This window comes from Mustela lutreola, chromosome 1 (assembly GCF_030435805.1).
Source record: "Mustela lutreola isolate mMusLut2 chromosome 1, mMusLut2.pri, whole genome shotgun sequence".
Lineage (NCBI taxonomy): Eukaryota > Metazoa > Chordata > Mammalia > Carnivora > Mustelidae > Mustela > Mustela lutreola.
Window position 1 is genome coordinate 149,092,793 of NC_081290.1, and position 19,237 is coordinate 149,112,029.

The 19,237-nt window shown below is 33.5% G+C and overlaps 1 protein-coding gene across 2 annotated transcripts in view; it reads right to left on the reverse strand.

Annotated features, from left to right (window-relative positions):
- Positions 1-1,101: 1,101 nt before the first annotated feature.
- Positions 1,102-19,237, reverse strand: part of SMARCA5 (SWI/SNF related, matrix associated, actin dependent regulator of chromatin, subfamily a, member 5) — a 41,117-nt gene continuing 22,981 nt past the window's right edge. For both annotated transcript variants that reach the window (XM_059176249.1, XM_059176241.1), the window contains 15 exons: positions 18,960-19,069; positions 16,368-16,594; positions 14,620-14,741; positions 14,385-14,537; positions 12,580-12,712; positions 10,022-10,170; positions 9,717-9,836; positions 8,885-8,995; positions 8,280-8,393; positions 7,979-8,101; positions 6,974-7,106; positions 5,850-5,968; positions 5,139-5,351; positions 3,096-3,203; positions 1,102-2,365 (listed from right to left, as the gene is read on the reverse strand). In XM_059176249.1, coding sequence (XP_059032232.1) covers positions 2,300-2,365; positions 3,096-3,203; positions 5,139-5,351; positions 5,850-5,968; positions 6,974-7,106; positions 7,979-8,101; positions 8,280-8,393; positions 8,885-8,995; positions 9,717-9,836; positions 10,022-10,170; positions 12,580-12,712; positions 14,385-14,537; positions 14,620-14,741; positions 16,368-16,594; positions 18,960-19,069 — 2,001 coding nt within the window. In that variant the 3' untranslated portion in view covers positions 1,102-2,299. The remainder of the gene's footprint in view (positions 2,366-3,095; positions 3,204-5,138; positions 5,352-5,849; positions 5,969-6,973; positions 7,107-7,978; positions 8,102-8,279; positions 8,394-8,884; positions 8,996-9,716; positions 9,837-10,021; positions 10,171-12,579; positions 12,713-14,384; positions 14,538-14,619; positions 14,742-16,367; positions 16,595-18,959; positions 19,070-19,237) is intronic.

The window sequence follows — 19,237 nt, forward strand, 5'->3', positions numbered from 1 at the left end:
TAAATTTGAAATGTCCTAAATTTTTAAAAGGCTTGCCACTGGAATCCAAGGTTCTAATTATGATTTAAAATATTGAAGTTGAAAGTAATGATTATATTTTATTAATTTTACCTGGTATCTTCCCAACAGAATATAACCTTTCCAACAAATAATCTAAAACCTTAATTGTTAAATGAAATATTCTGAGTAACAGATTACTGTAACCTTGGTCACCCACATAAACTACCTAGTCTCTTCTAGGTTGGCTTTAGGCACCACAATACCTATTTTTGGATATCTACCTCTTCAATTGAAAATTTAGGGTATCAACTGGAAATCAGTTTCCAATTTTGAGTCTATCTTCTCTACCATTTTCCTAAAAGTTACTTTTAGCTATTTTTCCTTCTCTTAATTAGCAATATAATCAGAATTATGGCTTTATTCTTAAATATGTAGTAACAACTAACTGACCTGTGGAAAAGGCATGTTTCATACATTGACTAATTACAATGCTGAATTTGGATATTTTTCTTTCATGCTCTTCTCAATTGTTTCCCATTACATGTTTCTGTTTTAATCCAAGCCCTCAGGGGCTAGACTATACTTGATTCCTTTAACACATACATGTCCACTCTGTTTTCCTATTCCTACTCCGAATCTCCCACCCGCACCCCAACCAGATGGTATTAGGCTGTTTCTTTTCCTCTTGAAAGCATTTCTTTGGTGACTTCCACGGTTTTCTTCGGCCTTGTGTTTTTCCAAGTAGTTCTTCCACAATTAGGCCACTAACTCTTAAGAATGATAGCACTTTTCATGAAAAAGTAACCGCCCATAACTGTTTCCAGAATTCCAGGTTAAAATGAGGTCAATTTGGGGGAAGCAGAACAGAAACTCAGATTATCATATCAACTTATCATAACACTGGGCTATGCTTGACACAGCAACAACTCCACATTTTGGAAAAGTAAGCAGTATAAGTAATACTTTAGAAATCACCATTATAAATAAAAATCTCAATTATATGTCAGCAGATGACAAATGACAGAAATTTTAGAAGAAATCTAAGGGAAAGAGATAATGTCCTAAGAGGGGGAAATCAAATAAATGGAAAGAAAAGACCACTTAAGGATTATAAAAGTTATATTTATTCACGATGCTACATTTATTGCATTCCCTTAGAAAAATGGAGAACTGTTTATGTACCCAATTTGCACATATAAAACTTTATACAAATTATGTGTAGCACATAAAGGCCTCTGGTACAGCTAAAATCCTGACACTACAATTTGGGTAATCCTGCTTCAAGGTCTCCAGTTTATCAAGTCTGTTCATAGAAAATAAAAACTGGTTATTATACTCAATCTTGCCGTTCACACTTAGAAATTATTTTAAAATATAAAAATTTCAATTACTCTAAAAACTCAAAAAAGGTGAACTGGAAGGGGACACACATTCTGTTACCAATTTCAGTTTAACAGTATGACAAATCCATACCTTATTTTGGCTGAGTCTTTTTAAAAAACAAAAACCACCTTAGTTTTGACGTTATCCTTCTAAGCTGTGGCTGCTTCGAGAAGGTAATTTGTCAAAACATTTACCAAACAATTAAAAATAATATTCCTTTTACAAAATAGTACAGTAACACTTTACGGAACCAGAAAATACTACATGTCTTTGGCTATATAACTAAAAGGCCAGTCTTCCAACAGAAAAGGGTATATTCACACCTCAGAACCAACTATAGAAACAAAGCATTAACAGAAATATGCATAGAATTTAATGATAATTTGTCTTGCCTTTTGTTCCATTCTACCCATATAATAATCAAGGAGAATGCAATTTACATAATCTTCCCAGATGAGACTCTATATAGCACTACAAAGATACCCAAATTTCTGCAAAGGCAAAGTGAATTAAAACAATTACACAACTAAGTGAAGACCAAAGGGACAAATGTTATTTGCAATTTTTTTTAGCTGTTTGCTTGTTTTTTAAGCTTTGAGTGTAGAAATTATAGCTGATAAACAAAGTCACAATCTTCACAAATGGAACTATAATAGAAAAATAAATCAAATGAAACATTTATTAATAAATGAAGCCTGTTTTATTACTTCAAGTGTTAATGATAAAAAAAAAATTTCAACACAGCTGCTGCATTTAAAAAAGTGGAACTACGTACTATGTTTCTAAGCTCAGTAAACAGATGAACCTGATGTCTTTGAATGACATAACAATTGAGCATTGTACAGTACATCTTATGAAGACCCGTAAATTAAAGAACTACTGGTTTAAAGTTAGTGATTATGGAACATATATATATTCATAGTTTCAGCTTCTTTTTTCTTCCTCGACCATCAGGTGCTCCATCCATTTTACGTTTCTGTGTCTACAAATGAACAGAAGGATTCCTTTTCATCACAAGACTAGTATTAAAGGTAAATACATCAGCTCTTTACTAATAACTGCTACATAGTGACAAATATTAGACCTTCCTACCCAGAATAATCTTAATTCTCCAAGTTCTTATCTACTCCTTTTACAAACACAAAAAATTTTAATACCAATGAAATAATCTGCAATAGTAAATCAATACACCAAGTATAACATACCCTGATACCAAAAAAACCCCAGTATTAATTATTCTGACGTTTTACATAAAAAACATTACTCAGGTATTCGTTTATTCATAACTTTCTAAATTATTATTAAATAAAAAGATGACTTCTTCCTCTTAAGATAACTGTTTTCACATTCCTAAGATACCACTGGGACAATAAACTAAATTTTAGAAGTTAGTAAAGGTTGTAAAGCCACCACTTTACTAATATTTCTTTACATATTCTAAAATTATACCTTGCACTCCCAAGGTAAAGTGTAGGGTCCTGGCATTCACAAGACATACCTTCCCAGATTTTCATGAATCCCCAAATTATGGAATACCATCCCATTATGTGATAATCCCCACATAATGCTGTCAAATATAATTTATACTTTTAAAAGCAACTCAAGGCTATATTTACAAAAAAGACTAACATGTCAATGATAGCCAAGTAATGTTCAAATTCTTACAAAAAAAAATCTTCCAAGAAAATATTTACACTTTCATGAATACTTACTGAAGGTTTTGGTCCTCTCTTCTTTTTCTCTGCCTTCTCCTTTTCTTCTAGTTCCATGTTTTCTCTTTCAATCAAGGTAATTAAGGTGTTACACCTCCTCTGGAGCTCCTGAATTGTAAACATAAATTTATATGGTAAACATGTATTTTCCATCGACAAGTTTTCATGATACCTAGTTTTTAAAATTGTAACATTTTAACAGCATACTACATAATTAAACATTCCCCCAGATAAAATCTAAAACAGCCAAAAGAACTGATTTTCATATATAATCCATGCTATGAAGATAAAGATATCAATGTTTTTACTTCATTCTTCAAAGTCATACTGTTATTTCTCTTAAACCCTTCCTTCCCTTAGAAATTCAAGCAGTAAAAATAATATATGCTATATTGCTACTTAATATCTATGCCTGAGAACTAGACTACATATCTAAAACTTTAAGTGCACCCATTTTAGGGTCAAAATCAACCAGAACTTAAGTGTACATCTTCTTTCCCTTAAAGGTACAGTTACTAGAATTATGGCAATCAGTGTATCAAATGCCAGCTTTTCCAATTTTGGAAAATTAGCCATAGAAGTCTATGATATCTACATCTCTCTCTAGCAATCTAAAATCCTTTGTGGAGGTTGTATAAAGTGTAGTGTAACAGTACTATATAACCCTGAAGAAAATGGAAGTCAATTTTCATTACTGCTGACTACGTAGTAAGCAAAAATGGTTTTCCTGTAAAAAGTGATACTACATAAACTGCAACAAAATCATTTAAAAATACTAGCTTATAGAATATACAAGTTTTAGAAATATTTGCAATACAATCTAGAGACAGAAGGTAATAAACTATATTAAAGTTCTGTATTTAACAGGTGAACTGTGGCACACATGCCAAAATGTGGTACAGATGAGCTAAGGTCTGAATACTCTTGGCTCTAAGGCAAGAGTATTTATCAGAAGGGTCCATACACATAGAATCATTTCTTATGTGTGCTCTAACATGAAACATGTTTGGATATAAGTTTAAGACCATGGCATTATACTGATAAATCAACATGATACGTATTTTGTTTCACTCACTTAAAAAATCATTATTAACTATATAAATTGTTCCCACTTAAAGACAGAAGACAGAGCTGTAAGCAACTGAATCAGTCTTTCCCCAAATTTTATTTATGCATTTTATAGTGCAACATTTCCCAAACAAGGATACACAAATAGTAGCCAGTTGATGTTTAGTGAAAAATAATCCTCCTGTGGTGAAACATGAAAAGACTGTGCACTGTCTCCTGTCTTGAAGACTGGTAATATAATACTTTAAATACACTGAGAGAAATCTCACTAAAATGATTAAACTTTGCTTACACCAGTATATCCCAAACTTAAGACTACAGAGCATTTTGGGCATTATCATCCTAAAGAACACAAGATGAAAGTTTCAAGCTTCAAAATGGCTAATGCATAATAAAAAGGGCAATTTACTGAAGCTAAACTTCCCTGAATTATAACTTTAGGTCATTAGGAATGGAACTTGCTTCTGAGAAATACGCTAGTATTGAAAATAAAAGTGTTTTACTACCTTAAGCTATATTAAAATAATCCAGACAGGCAGATGCCTGAATGAGAGTTCCTTCCTCACAGAAATGTGTTCATTTATAAAACCAAAATTATCTGAAAAATACAAGTTTTAAATTAGGATCTTCAAATTCAGAAGGTGAAATTGATGCTGGTATTTCCTTCTATTTAGAACCTGACTAAAATATAAAAAACTCCCTATACTATGTAGTGATGTTAAAAGGTATGTGATATTAAGAGGATGGAACCAAGAAATTTTTCAAGTTATCCATGACATTAGATTGCTAACTGTAGATGAGAACTATTTTCTAAGGAACTGATTTAACCCATGGTACTTACAGTATTGTAACAAAAATGTACTCCAAAGATGGGGTGAAACCACAATTTTCTCTTAGTTACCTTACCTTAAAGAATATTAATCAATACTTATTCTAAACTGTTGCTACATTACACAGAAAGGCCCAGGGACTCACCATGGCAGTTCTGGACTTAAGAAACCAGTCAAATCTGAACTGAGGAGAGTTGCGAATACACTGTCGTAATTCATCATAAACGTTTTCTTTGTCAAATCCAAGTTTGTGAAGCATACAGATTAGGAAGCGATCCTCTTCTTCAGTGTAGTTTTTTCCTTTGTTAGTACCATATGATATTCTCAGCTGATGAAAAGGTGCTTTGTACCGTCCAATCTATCAAAGTCAAATTTTATATAAAATATAAATCCTACATAATCTGTATTTCAAATTTAGCTTTAGTAAGATTAGCTAAAAATGTTCCATTCCAAATCAGAATTTTCTACCCAAAGCACCTCAACTGCATTATACAACCTCTGCTATAAAACAACTTCAGAGTCTTTATTATTCTAAAGAGAAATACAGGATCAGACTTTGTAGGAAAAAGCTAATCACAGGGAAATTAACCCAGATATATCAACTGAAGTACTAAGATAAACTCCTTTAAGAATATCTATAGCATGTGAATATTGTTCTTTGAAGAAAATCTTCATTTTAAACCACCATTTAATTTCATTATTAACATATAAAATATTTATTTCAGGGGTACAGCTCTGATTCATCAGTCTTACACAATACACAACGCTCATTTCCTTTTAAAAAGTTACTTTACCTCGCATATTCTCAGGTAAGAGTTATATCACTAAGTACCGTATTTATTAATACAAAAAGTACCTTCGTATCAAGTGCTTTTTTGATACTAATTCTTCTTTGAATTCTTGCCTCTCCCCTTTCAATCTGAGCCATAATCTTCTCTATGTCCTGGAGTTCATTGCATCTTTCCCAGAATACAGCTGGTAAGACAGTAAAAGTTGGGACAGATGGGACAGGTGCAGGAAGGGGGAAAATAGAAGTAATTTGTCATAAATAATTTGCTAAGGATTAAGAAATGTGTTTCCGGGGCACCTGGGCGGCTCAGTGGGTTAAAGCCTCTGCCTTCGGCTCTGGTCGTGATCCCAGGGTCCTGGGATCGAGCCCCGCGTTGGGCTCTCTGCTTGGCAGGGAGCCTGCTTCCTTCTCTCTCTCTGCCTGCCTCTCTGCCTACTTGTGACCTCTCTCTCATTGTGTCAAATAAATTAAAAATATCTTAAAAAAAAAAAGAAAAAGAAATGTGTTTCCATTTTTCTCATATCTAGTACTATAAATAAGTCAATTATTTAGTTTGTTTCCTTAACTGTAAAAAAAAAAAAAAATGAGATGAAATAGGCGTTACAAGTATCTCCCAACTCTTAAATTTCTGTTCTTGAATTCTAAGCACACTCACAGCACCACAACTGTACCTCCTCGCTTGAGAATCCAAGTGATTTTTTTTTTTAATGTTATTTATTTGACAGAGATCACAAGGAGGCAAAGAGGCAGGCAAGTAGGGTGGGGCTGGGAGTGAAGCAGGCTCCCCGCTGAGCAGACTGCCTGATGCGGGGCTTGATTTCAGGACCTTGAGACCAAGATCTGAGCCAAAGGCAGGGGCTTAACCCACTGAGCCGACCAGGCGCCCTTAGAATCCAAGTGATTTAAGGAAACACAGGCACATAGTGCTTGAGAAGCATAAAATGAAAGCACATCAAACCTATTCTTATTTTCTCAGCAATACCCAGTTAGCGAGGGTAAAAAAGTAACTATGCCATTTTTAAAAAGAGGACATTTTCCAACCCAGTTTTTTAAAAACACAAAAAAATAAGGCCCTAAAAGTGGAGGCAAAATTTAGCTTATCAAAACATAATTCAGAATTACAAAATCTGAACTCCTCAGTAGCTATCCAGAAATCTGAGAATATTCTTATATTAAAATATTTAAATTACCTGAGTACTCAATAACTTCTTCCGGAGTTTTTCCTTCTACTTCTCTTGCAATATTTTCAATATCATCACGACCCCACTTCTCATTAGCTTTGATAAACTGGTTAAAATCTCTCTTATTCCAATTGGTAAAGCCCTTCAAGGCAATGGAAACAAAACGTTTAACAACAGCACACTGAACGTGGACAAGATACTACTACACGTACCAACATTTCTAAAGTACTAAAACATTTTCAATTACTCCTAGGTTTTAAGTTCTTTTAAAGTGGTTAACTTTTCATACACTTAGACATGCATTTTCAGCAATACATCACATACTGCTTACATAACAGAGGAATTAAGTCTCAGTGAAAGAAAGTAAGGAATGCTGCATGAAAAAGTAACATTTTTGCTGGACTCTGGATTAGCAGGAGTCTGTAAACAGCAATAAACATAGACTAAAGAGCTAAGATGTATAAAGTGAGAAAATGGAAGAAAAATCTTCAAAAATAGGTTAAGGCCAAATTCTAAAAGACCCTAATTAAACCATAAAGACTGTTAAACAAAAGAATACTAAAGAGAGACATGTAATAGAGAACGGTAACTTAGTACTGTTCCAATGCAGAAGAGTCACAGGAAAAGAAAATACAGAAGAAAGGTAATCAAAAGAATATCTACTCTACCAAGGCTGGTGCAAATCTATGATCTTCTCAATTACCTCAATAACTATCAAAATGACAATCAAAGTGACAATCAAAATGTAGCACACATCTATATGCTCATGCTTTATCATTTCCAATTATTCCATTTTGGAAGAAAAAGACATGCATTTTCAGCAATACATCACATACTGCTTACATAACCAAGGAATTAAATCTCAGTGAAAGTAAGTAAGGAATGCTGCATGAAAAAGTAACATTTTTGCTATATACTTGTACTTCTCTGTATACCCCAACATGACCTAAGCATGGTACCGTACAAAGTGATGATTACTAAATTTTATGTTGAGTAAAGACTATATATATATACCTGTGTTAGAAGTTTCTCCTTTTCCTCTAACTCTTCATCATTAAGGGGTTCAGCTTCATCGATTTTAAGCTGTTCTTCTTTTTGTGCCTGTGCTGCATTTGGTAGGTCAGGATTTCGAGGCACCTAAGAAAAAAAACTTTAGGTCATCCATCAGTAGATTTTAGAAAGTATGTGATGAACTAAATTCTTAACCAACCAAATAATGTTTTAATCCAACCATGAAAAAAAATACTGACATGTCCTCCATTTATTAAATTAAAAACAAACCGGATTAGTTTATGAATAGTGTTATTTCCATTACCTTGTACCCAATAGTTTTTCTGTAATACAAAATTTCTTTTTCCAGTAACTCAAATAAACGCGGAGGAAAAAATTGGAAATCCTGAACGTTAGGCTGTTTTGGAGGCCGAGGAGCCTAGAGAAAAAAGAGTTATCATCTATTAAAAAAATTATTTTGCTTTAAATGAATTGTAATCTTCCTTTTTCCTTAAGTTATGATGGCCAATTCTCTAAGCAATTGAATCTATCATTAAAAATGAACTTTAAAAACTTTAAATGCATACATTCACAACTAATTTTAAGAAGAGTTAAGGAAATATACTATAAGAAGCCACAAAAGATTCTAATTCTCAATCTGATTTAACTGTAAGAATATAAGAAAAAAAGGGAGCCTGGGTGGCTTAGTTGGTTAAGTGTCTGCCTTCAGCACAGGTCATGATTCCAGGGTCCTGGCATTGAGTCCTCTATCAGGCTTCTTGCTCAGGAGGGAGCCTGCTTCTCCCCGCTACTTGTGCATTTGCTCTCCCCACCACTCTCAAATAAGTTAAAAAAATAAAATACTTTAGAAAAAATTGTAAAGATTACATTTCCAATATTTTTGGATATTTTACTGCTCTATCAACTCACCTTGGGTGCTTTAGGTTCACTGACACGAAGAGCTTCCCTAAAATAGGCATCAACAGCATAGTTGGCTTTTCTTTCTCGTTTAGGTGGTTCAATCCACTCTGTGAATGCAATCTAGCATATGGGAAACAATTCATATCACCAACTTTACTTACAGTCACAAATCTCAGTTGAACACAACACATACTGTGTACACCATTACAACTACTGTTTGTAAATAGTAAGATAGTCATAAAATCCTGAACAATAAGCTTTACGAGAAGAGGACTATGCTACTTTGCTCAAAACTATGTAATTAACTAATACAAAGAACAGGGTCTGGTGAAGAGTATGGATATACAGTAAGTATTTCTTGCCCAAATGGAGAACATTCTAATCAGTGAGAGGGTAGGGAGGGAACCTACAGAATGTATGCTGTAACTCAAACTAGGAGAAAAACGTAGATATGTATTTAGCCTAGAAAAAATTCAGAAGATATACAAGCCTAAATGTTAACAGAAAAAACACTGAGTAGAACTATTTTTTTTCTTCCAACTTGTAGGTATTTTCTAATTTCTCTACAAACTAACAAATATTACTTAAGAAATTAGGACTTTTTCCCCTTCATTACCAGTTAAATCTGTTTAAAAATAATCTAGTAAGGGTGTAACAATTTCATATTACATATAAAAATGTAAAAATGTATAAAAATATAAAAATGAAAATAATTTAGATGTGAATATACAGAAATGACTGCTTTGAAACAAATTTACAAAGCATTACACCTAACACTTAAAATTCCAAGTTCCAAGTAAAATGAAGTCTTTAAGTAACCAAAATGTCTTTCAAAAATTACCTTTTGTTTTTCTCTATAATCCTCTCCTTCAAAGTTATAAACACTTGACTCTGTATCCATTGTAAAGTTTCTAAGTGAGCTTTCACCCATCTTGGAGAGCTTTTCATTCATCTCTGCAGTCTGCAGGGGAAAAAAACAGCTTATCAGATTGAGAATAGAAAAAAAATTTTTCAGCACTGTAGTTAAAAATAAGGCTTTACAGTACACAAAAGTTTCTTTTTCTGGTTCACGTAACAATTGTTTCCTCGGTTCTGATTTAAAACATTTTATATATTAAAAACATTATCATTTAACCTATTCCTTACCTTCTTTGCACCTCTTTCCAAAATACCATCAATATCCTCATCAGTAATCTCACTTTCTTTTGAAGCAAATACATGTGTTGCCCCATGTCTAATCATTTGAAGCATTTCATCTTTCCCAATTTTGTTCAGATTCTGATCCACAAGCCTTCCTGGAAAAAAAAAAAAAAAGTGTTGCATACTATTAATTGAACAAAGTTTGTTTTACTGAAAACTTGGAATTTTAAATGTTAGATGTGATATGTATTTTGCCTCAAACTTCAATTAATTTTTTATTTACTTCTGAGAATCGTCATTTTCACATAAAACAATGCCAGAATGTTAGCTGTAACCTTCGAAGTATTCTAAAGTTAATCTATTACATAATGAAGCCTAATGTATACCATCTCAAAAAAATGTATTCTTATACAGGCTGAATAATAGATTTGGGATATTTGAAAATAAAAATTATTAGCAAGATTTTTTTAAGATTATGATGAGATTTTTTAATCTTGCTAAAAAGATTATGATGAGATCATAAAGACAAGAAGTTTCTAATAAGCAGAAAAACATTAATACTAATACTCCATCAAGCTTTTTCTTAGAAAGTACAAAAAAAAATGAAGTACAAAAAACCCTTCATATTACCAAGCTTTAGCTAAAGACTAAAATATACATCAATTTCTGAAAATTTCCAAAGCTAATTTTGATCAAAGACATTCAACCTAAGAAAACTAAGATCATGATCTTCAACTGGTAGGAATTTGGCCAACCCTGTAATTTGTGTTTTCAAAAATATAGGAATCAAGACAAACCAAAATACCATACATAAAGAATTATTTCTACCCTAAAGGGCCATTCACATACACTTACATAAAGCTTCAATTTTTCTATTCCAACCAACTTGTAACAAATGAGTGGATACGGACCCAAGTTGTTCTCTTGGATCTTCAATGCTTTTGTATCATGGCTTTGGATCCCTAACAGAATCCACTAACACCTGTGACTTTCAAAGTTAGGATTTATCTTTAGAACATGTTTCTTTGGTTTGAAAGCCATCTCACTGCTATCAAAATGTTCTCAGTCTTACTGAAACCACTTCCCCATTGGACAGAGGGGAAGCTATTCAGACATAAAGCAGTTCTATGATTTCTCATTATTTTTAATTACATCCCTTACACTCCAAAGACACTAATACATAAGGTATACACCTTGCTATTTGACTAATACAAAGCTACTAGCACAAAACTTGGCTCTAAAATTTGCCCCTCCAAAACCAAAAAACTAAGTAAAAAAACTCAAACAGCTTTTCTAAGTTGGTTATAAATTAATTTTCCTTCTTTTTTTAAAAAGTGTTTCACAGATGAGAATAATTAAAAATACTACAAAGCAGATGTTTTTCTAAAAACATGAATGAAGAATGTGAGGGGGAAAAGAACTAGCCATTACATTACCATGAGAAACCTTACTGTTTTGGCAGGCTCCAGAGATTTTCATAAGTAAATACTTCACTCTAATAGTTAATATAGCTCTTGGTGTTAGATGAGTCACTTCCTACCTATATGAATGGTAAACAAGTGACCTGCCTCTACTTCCCATGCCAACCTTAAGCTGGCTAAAGGAAATAATGGATGCAAAGTATGTAGCACATTGCTTGGCATGAAGCAAGCACTTGATAATAAAAATTAATAAGCCTTCATTAACTGTTTTCACATATTCAGAGATGTGGCTAACACTACGGTTGGCATTAATAGAATATGAGAGAAATTTAACACTCCTTTACTTGGAAATTAAAAGCCGATTAACAAAATGAAGTCATACAATATGGAATCATCAGTGAACAATATTAACAGTGTTATCTCTCTATCTCTATATAACAGATAAAAAGTACATGCTCATAATGCAAATTTGAGAATGAAAGAAACCAGTATGAGCCTGAGGTTACTGAGGATTCCTACCCTCACCCTCTAGTCCTATTTACATAAATGTTTATTTTGATTCACCCTCGCTAAATTATAACTCCATGAGAGTAAGAATATTTGTTGCTTTCTTTCACCACTGTATTCTCAGCACTAAGAACAATGCCTGGCATCTGGTAGCTGTTCAGTAAACAGCTGCAGACTAGAAAAAAAACCAACATCAGATTCTCTGAGTTTCATTTTTACTTCTTCATTTTACCCCAGCATAATTAATTAACAGAGTGCTTTTTAACAGGTAAATTATACTCACCACAGTTCTATTTAATATCTACCACAATGAATGCTGGGTATTTTATATGTATTTTCCCCTTTAATCCTTAAAAATAAACTTTAATTCTCTTTATCCCCATTTAACAGATGAGGGAACAGGCTTAGATAGTATAAAAGAACTGCTAATTGGCAAAGCAAATATGCAAACTTCAACCTTCGTGAGCCCATACCTATCCTCTTATTAAACTAAAGCTTACTATTTTCAGGAATATAAATATTGTTCAGGCTGGCCAGCTTGATTCCACAGATCCTCAATAATAAGAATCTAATAAATCTAAGAAAAAAACATTTGTTTATCCAACCTGGTAAATTTCTTAAAGTTCTAAGGCTTACCTTGCTGAATGACTATTGAATCCAATCTGAGTTTCATCTCAGCACGTTCCACTATTCTTTCTTCCACAGTGTTATCAGTTATAAAGCGGAACACTCTAACAGTCTTGGTTTGTCCAATTCTATGTGCTCGATCCTAGGCAAATAACCATGTCATTTTGATACAGTTAAAAATTACAAAAATAGCATTTGACTGTGTATACTAAAAAGCAAAATTAAAATACTCTCAAGTGTAAAAGTTTTTAATATAACAAAACTATTCTAAAAATGAATTTGTTAAAGAAATAAATGTTATTAGATTAGTATTTCTTAGATTTTCAAAGTTTCTCCATGTCAATCAAATTAATTGATTATCTCACAAGTAAAACTTTCAGGAAGTATGAAACACAACAGATGGCTGAATCTGTGAGAAACTATCCTGTTACTTTTACTAGGTAATACTAATACAAAATTCCATGTCTCCAGGGGCACCTGAGTGGGTCCATTGAGCATCTTAACTCTTGATTTCCACTAAGGTCATGATCTCAGGATCCTGAGACCAAACCTTGAGTCAGACTCCACATGTGGAGTCCCTCTGCCTGCTGCTTCTCCCCTGCCCCCCATTCTCCTTCAGGTAAGTAAATCTTACCTGAATTTCACATCTCCAAATAAGACAGACAAAATTATGATTAAGTTGGATGATAAACTTTTTTTTCCTAAATCTGTTTTACTTAGGTTTAAATTCAAAATGTTTTTCTATCTAAATCATATATAAATTTTCACTGCTATCAGGGAAAAAAGTGACAAAAATAAAATAACTCCACATATATAAAAATCCTAGTCTTTAAATGTCACCCACATAACTACATACAAGTAGTCAAATTAATCTGAATTCCATTTCTGTTTAATTTCTGTTAAGTTCACAAAACATATTCTTACAAAACATCCCCATTTCTAACTGATCAATTTTCCTCAACCACACTTTCTTTTTTTTTTTTTTTTAAGATTCTATTTATTTATCAGAGAGAGAGAGGGGGAGAGAGCAAGCACAGGCAGACAGAATGGCAAGCAGAGGCAGAGGGAGAAGCAGGCTCCCTGCTGAGCAAGGAGCCTGATGTGGGACTCGATCCCAGGGCGCTGGGATCATGACCTGAGCTGAAGGCAGCTGCTTAACCAACTGAGCCACCCAGGCGTCCCAACACACTTTCAATATAGGATAGAAACAACCAACACCAGAGTTATAATCACCAATACCATGGATCAAGTCATTAATAATATCAAACTTAAGAATCTGTAAGTTTTCATATTAATCTGCAGATCATACATTTTCTCAACCTCAGAATGATCTTCCTCTTCTAGCCAAAGAACTCCCACACAAGGGCATACATTTTAAGCATCCAACATGATAGGCAGGTTGGTAGCTCACCAACCTATCTCCCTTTCCTAAGGTACAACTATGCTGTAATTTACCAATTACCTTGCACCCAGTTATGCTATGTGATTTGAGTGCTGACTGGTGACTGTGGGGACACTTTCAGATCTGACCCATTAAAAATTTCCTAGATAATCCTCAACTCTATCCCCCTTCTGCCATCAGAATACACAGGATACAGCTATACTCCAAGGTCCTAAGATATGGCAAAGCTGTGAGATTCAGATATCCTGCTTTGAATGAGAGATCACCTACAAAATACCTTCTCTGAATTATTACATTCGGAGAAAAAATTCTACTGGGTTAAGTCACTGATATTTGCAGACCACTAGATTGCTCTAATGAAAATATCAAGCTCTAAGAAAATATTAAGAATGTATTTACTGTTATCTCTTACCATAGCCTGGAGATCTACTTGGGGATTCCAATCTGAATCATACAAAATTACTACATCAGCAGTAGCAAGATTAATGCCAAGACCACCAGCACGTGTACTTAACATGAAAACAAACTTTGTGCTGTTTGGTTCATTGTATGCATTGATGGACTCCTACAGATATAAAATAAAACAAATGTCAGGAAATTATTTTATCTGGTAATTTTTTTACCTTCCCTTCCTGGATTTTACTTACTTGTCTCTCATCGTGGGGTGTCTGCCCATCCAATCTACAGTATTCATAATTTCTCCACATGCAATAATCTTCCAAAATATCCAATACCCTTGTCATTTGACTGAAGATTAGGACTCGTGAACCTGTTAACAAATAGAACAGCTCATTTTCAGAAGCTTCAAAAGTAAAAAAAAGTATTTAAAAATTTAAGGCTAATCAAAACTAAGAATAACCAGTTATCCCTTAATTCCAAGTTACCTAGTTGGCTGTAAGAAAAAAACTACACATTATTTATTTATCCTAGTCAGTTATTCTCCCCATTTTTCTCATCATGGCACAAACAAAAAAGGGTAGTATCTGTACAACACACTAAGATAAACGGAAAAAGTATTTGTTCTGGTCTCGGTCTGTCCCAAGGCTGAGAGAATCAGTCTTTTTATTCCAAATGCATTTAAAAATAACCTTCCTCCACCCCCAGCTCAATTCTCCCATGTGCATGGCCCTGAACATCCCCTAACACCTACCTAAAACCCATCTCATTCTGGTTCTGAAGACCCAATTCCAGACTGAAATATAACAACACAGATGTGGCCTCACATCTATCTACATGGTTATCTTTCACTGATGCCATGATCCAAGTTATTCAACTGCCTTCCATTTCTTCAGCCAGCTACACAATATCTTCACAGTAGAATGTATGAAGACCAAGGAGTCATTATAAAAAAATAAAAATTATGAAATTATCTCTTCTTGGAAGCTGAGGCTGGTAATCTGCTATGTCTTACCTTCTTGTAACCAAGATGCCTAAGGATGCTCAACAGTCCCCATTTTCCTTGCAGAGTTTAATATAGCTTTCGTTAATATCTGAGTATTTCTACCAAGTTCTTGCTATTCCCTTTACTACTTAGCTTTCAAGAAAAGCATTTTAGAAAATGTATTTCCACAAAATGGTGTAAAAACCTTCTGTTAGAAGGCTGATCATCAATATCCTAAAGGTACAAGTCATTCTTACCAAAACACACAAGAGAAACACAAATGGAAAAATGTGAAATCTGACTGTATTATTTCACATTACAGAATTAATAATTTGTGTATGAAAAGCTTTGATGTCTGGGATTTGCTTCAAATTAATCTGGGAGAAGGAAAGCAGGTACGTATAGATGTCAACAAGTTTTGCCATGAGTCTTTAATTATTGAAGCTGGATCACACTAAATACATTCTACATTCATGTATTTCAAACACGTCTCTACACATACTACATACTCATTTTCACATAAGAAACCAGCATGTTATAAACAAAACTGCTTTGGGTCCATGTACATATTTAATAATTAAATTATTGCTTAATTTTATTGCTTAAATTTAAGTAATTTGTCATTTAAATAAGTCCACATAAATAACTAAAAACAATACTATGAACACAACACTGTCTACCAAAGCATCTGGGAACTGTGTATGTGTGGAAAGAGCACTCTTGGCACTTTATAACAAAAAGCTGACATATTCTGAGAAAGCATATATAAAATGAGAACCCTCCCCCAAAATCCAGAAATGTATCAGCCCTAACTACTGATCCCTAAGATTTATAAGCCTAAAATTGGGGGGAGAAATGAAGCTCAGATAACGGATAGAAGTTTTTAAATGTCCCACACTTCAACTTTATAAAAGTGCCATGATTAGTAATTTCAAATTGTAGTGGTCCCTTATTTTACATCAGAATTTTACAAGTTTTCATCACTTCTCAATTTGTTACCAGTAACATAATTACCTTGTTCTTTTAATTTCGGGAGCAGCTTGTCTAACACCACCATTTTGCCACTGTTGGTAACTAGATGCATATCTGTTGTATAAGGTGGACCAGGTTCAGCTCCATCAAAGAGATATGGATGATTACAGCATTTCCTCAACTGCATCAGGATGTTCAATAACCTCATTTTGTCCATCTTCCCTGCAGAGTTTAGTATATCTATATCCTTCATTAATATCCGAGTATACCTATTGAGAAGAAAAATATTTTAAAAGGGTTCATTGTGCCCTGACAAATCCGTTACTTTCCATCCTTAATTTTCTCCCCTACCTCAACCCAAAAATATCTGTAAAGAACCCATCAACTTCTAAGATGTGGTTAGGAGTTTACCATGTATTGTAACATCTTTCTCTTTCCTTGTTTTTCTTTATTGCCCCTACTGTTCTAATGTTCACAATTATACTTTGGGCCTCAAGGTCCAAAATGGTGTGTCTCCTTGGGATGAATTAAAACATTTTTACATTAACATAATTTTTGCTTAACATAATTAAGCAAAACTTAACATAATTAACATAATTAAACAAAATTTAAAATTTAAGTTTTATTTTTTATTTTGTTATTAAGTAATCCCTACACCCAACAAAGGACTTGAACTTACAACCTCAAGATCAAGACCCACATGCTCTACTGACTGAGCCAGCCAGGCACCCCAAAACGTTAAGTTTTAAACATAATTTTAATTTGTAGTCTTTTTCAATGGAAGAGTGTTAGTATTCAATGTAGCTAGTACAGCATTTGGGTGAGAACAGGAAGATCTAAGAAGGAAGAATCCTGATAGGATAAGGCATGATGATGAAAATAAAATGCAATCAATGTAATTTAAATATAAATAGTACATGGGGGTAGGGGGAGATAAGAGGGCAGTAAAACTATGTATACATGTGTGTCTATACAGACATGTGCACACACACACATATAGGCACATGTGTGTGTATATATATATAATATATACACATATATAAATATGTGTACATATATATGTGCACATGAATATATGTACACATATATGTACATATATAAATATATATATATATATATACACACACATATACATAAAATAATTATATGTAGTAAAACTATAGCCACAGGCTAAAGACGGCTTGTGAAAAGCCTTAAATGCCTTATCAAGAATGTAAACATCCTACAGGAAAGTGTAATCTATCTAAATACCAAAGTTTCAAGACCTTGAATCCTCTGAACAAAATAACTTCAATAAGCTAAGCAATATATACATAACTCCAGTAATAAGGCATAAAGTATTATTCAAGGCAGACCTTTCCATACAATTCTGACAAAAGTTCACCAATGTTAACCTAGAAGAGATTTCTCTTCCCTTAACACTGACTCACGACACAGCTCTGTTAACTTAGAGCCATACAACTGCTACCCTATAAAAGCCTTCCAAAAGTTTTAAGGACACTTAGGATGGACCACCATCTACAGAGGTCATCTCTTTCCTAGATAATGTGCCCATTTCTTTACATTCTAACCTGTCTTTTCACCAACAATTCCAGTCCCTTGCATATATTTATCAAGTATGGAATTAAATACACTGAAATGCAGTATAACCAGTAAAGAGTAAGTATGACTATTTATTCTCTTTTTCGAACACTAGACTTAATGTTAATATATGCTAAGGTAACAATATCATTTTCTACAGACATTTTACATTGTTGATTCATGATGATCTTTCTATCTATAAAAAAAATTTAATACTAAGTTAGTGGTTTCTAGCCTTTTGGATTTCATATACCCATAAAACCTTAAGAAAAAAAAAGAAACTTAAAATGTTTTCCACATTTTTATTATACCCTAGAGAGGTATTTAAAAATAGCTATCTTGTATTACCACCATAAATTCACAAAGGAAATCCTGTCTAAAATAAAACATTCACTCAGAATGGAGTCTTTAAAATTAAATATATGCAATAGCTTTATGGGCTAAAAGAAAGCACCTCGATTTTCTCGTGTCTCTACCATCTCCAACTTCATCAGATTAGTCCTAATCCACAATCCAGTATTTATGAACCACCAAGTTAACTGTATGCCTGCATCTGTGCCACCAGTTCCTTTTCAAAAAACCCAAGTAGAAAGATTTATATATATATATATGTCCCTGTTTAATTAAATGCCAACTTTAAACCTTGGATTCATACACTTCCCATCCTGATTATAAGCTGTAAGTTTTATGACTCTGTATGATAAACTGGATTAGCAAGTCCTAAATTACATGATCAGAAAACTATTTTTTTAAAGCTTTTTTATTTATTTATTTGACAGATCACAAGTAGGCAGAGAGGCAGGCAGAGAGAAGGGGAAGCAGGCTCCCCGCTGAGCAGAGAGCCCGACACGGGGCTTGATTCAAGGACCCTGAGATAGTGACCTGAGCTGAAGGCAGAGGCTTAACCCACTGAGCCACCCAGGCGCCCCAGAAAACTCTTAAGGTTGAGTTCAGCAAAGCAAATGGCAATTCCTTGCAGACACAATTAAAGAAAATATAAGTGAAAGTTGATTAGGAATCAATAGTGATTTTAAAACGTCCAAGAACACATACCATTCCCTTTGCATTTTGCTGAGACCCACATAGATTTTAACTTCCTTCTTCGGAGGCAAACTCTTTTCAACATCAGCTTTAATTCGACGAAGGAGAAATGGACGCAAAACCTGAATTATCAAAAAGAAACAGAAATGATCTTATCTATATTATTTCAGGATCTCAAACTGTTTAATAAATACATTGAAATTTATCTGTTTTTAGAATTTCACCCTTCCAAATATAACTTATTCTTACAGAATTCCTGAAGGGTAATACAAGATCATTGCTTATTCAAT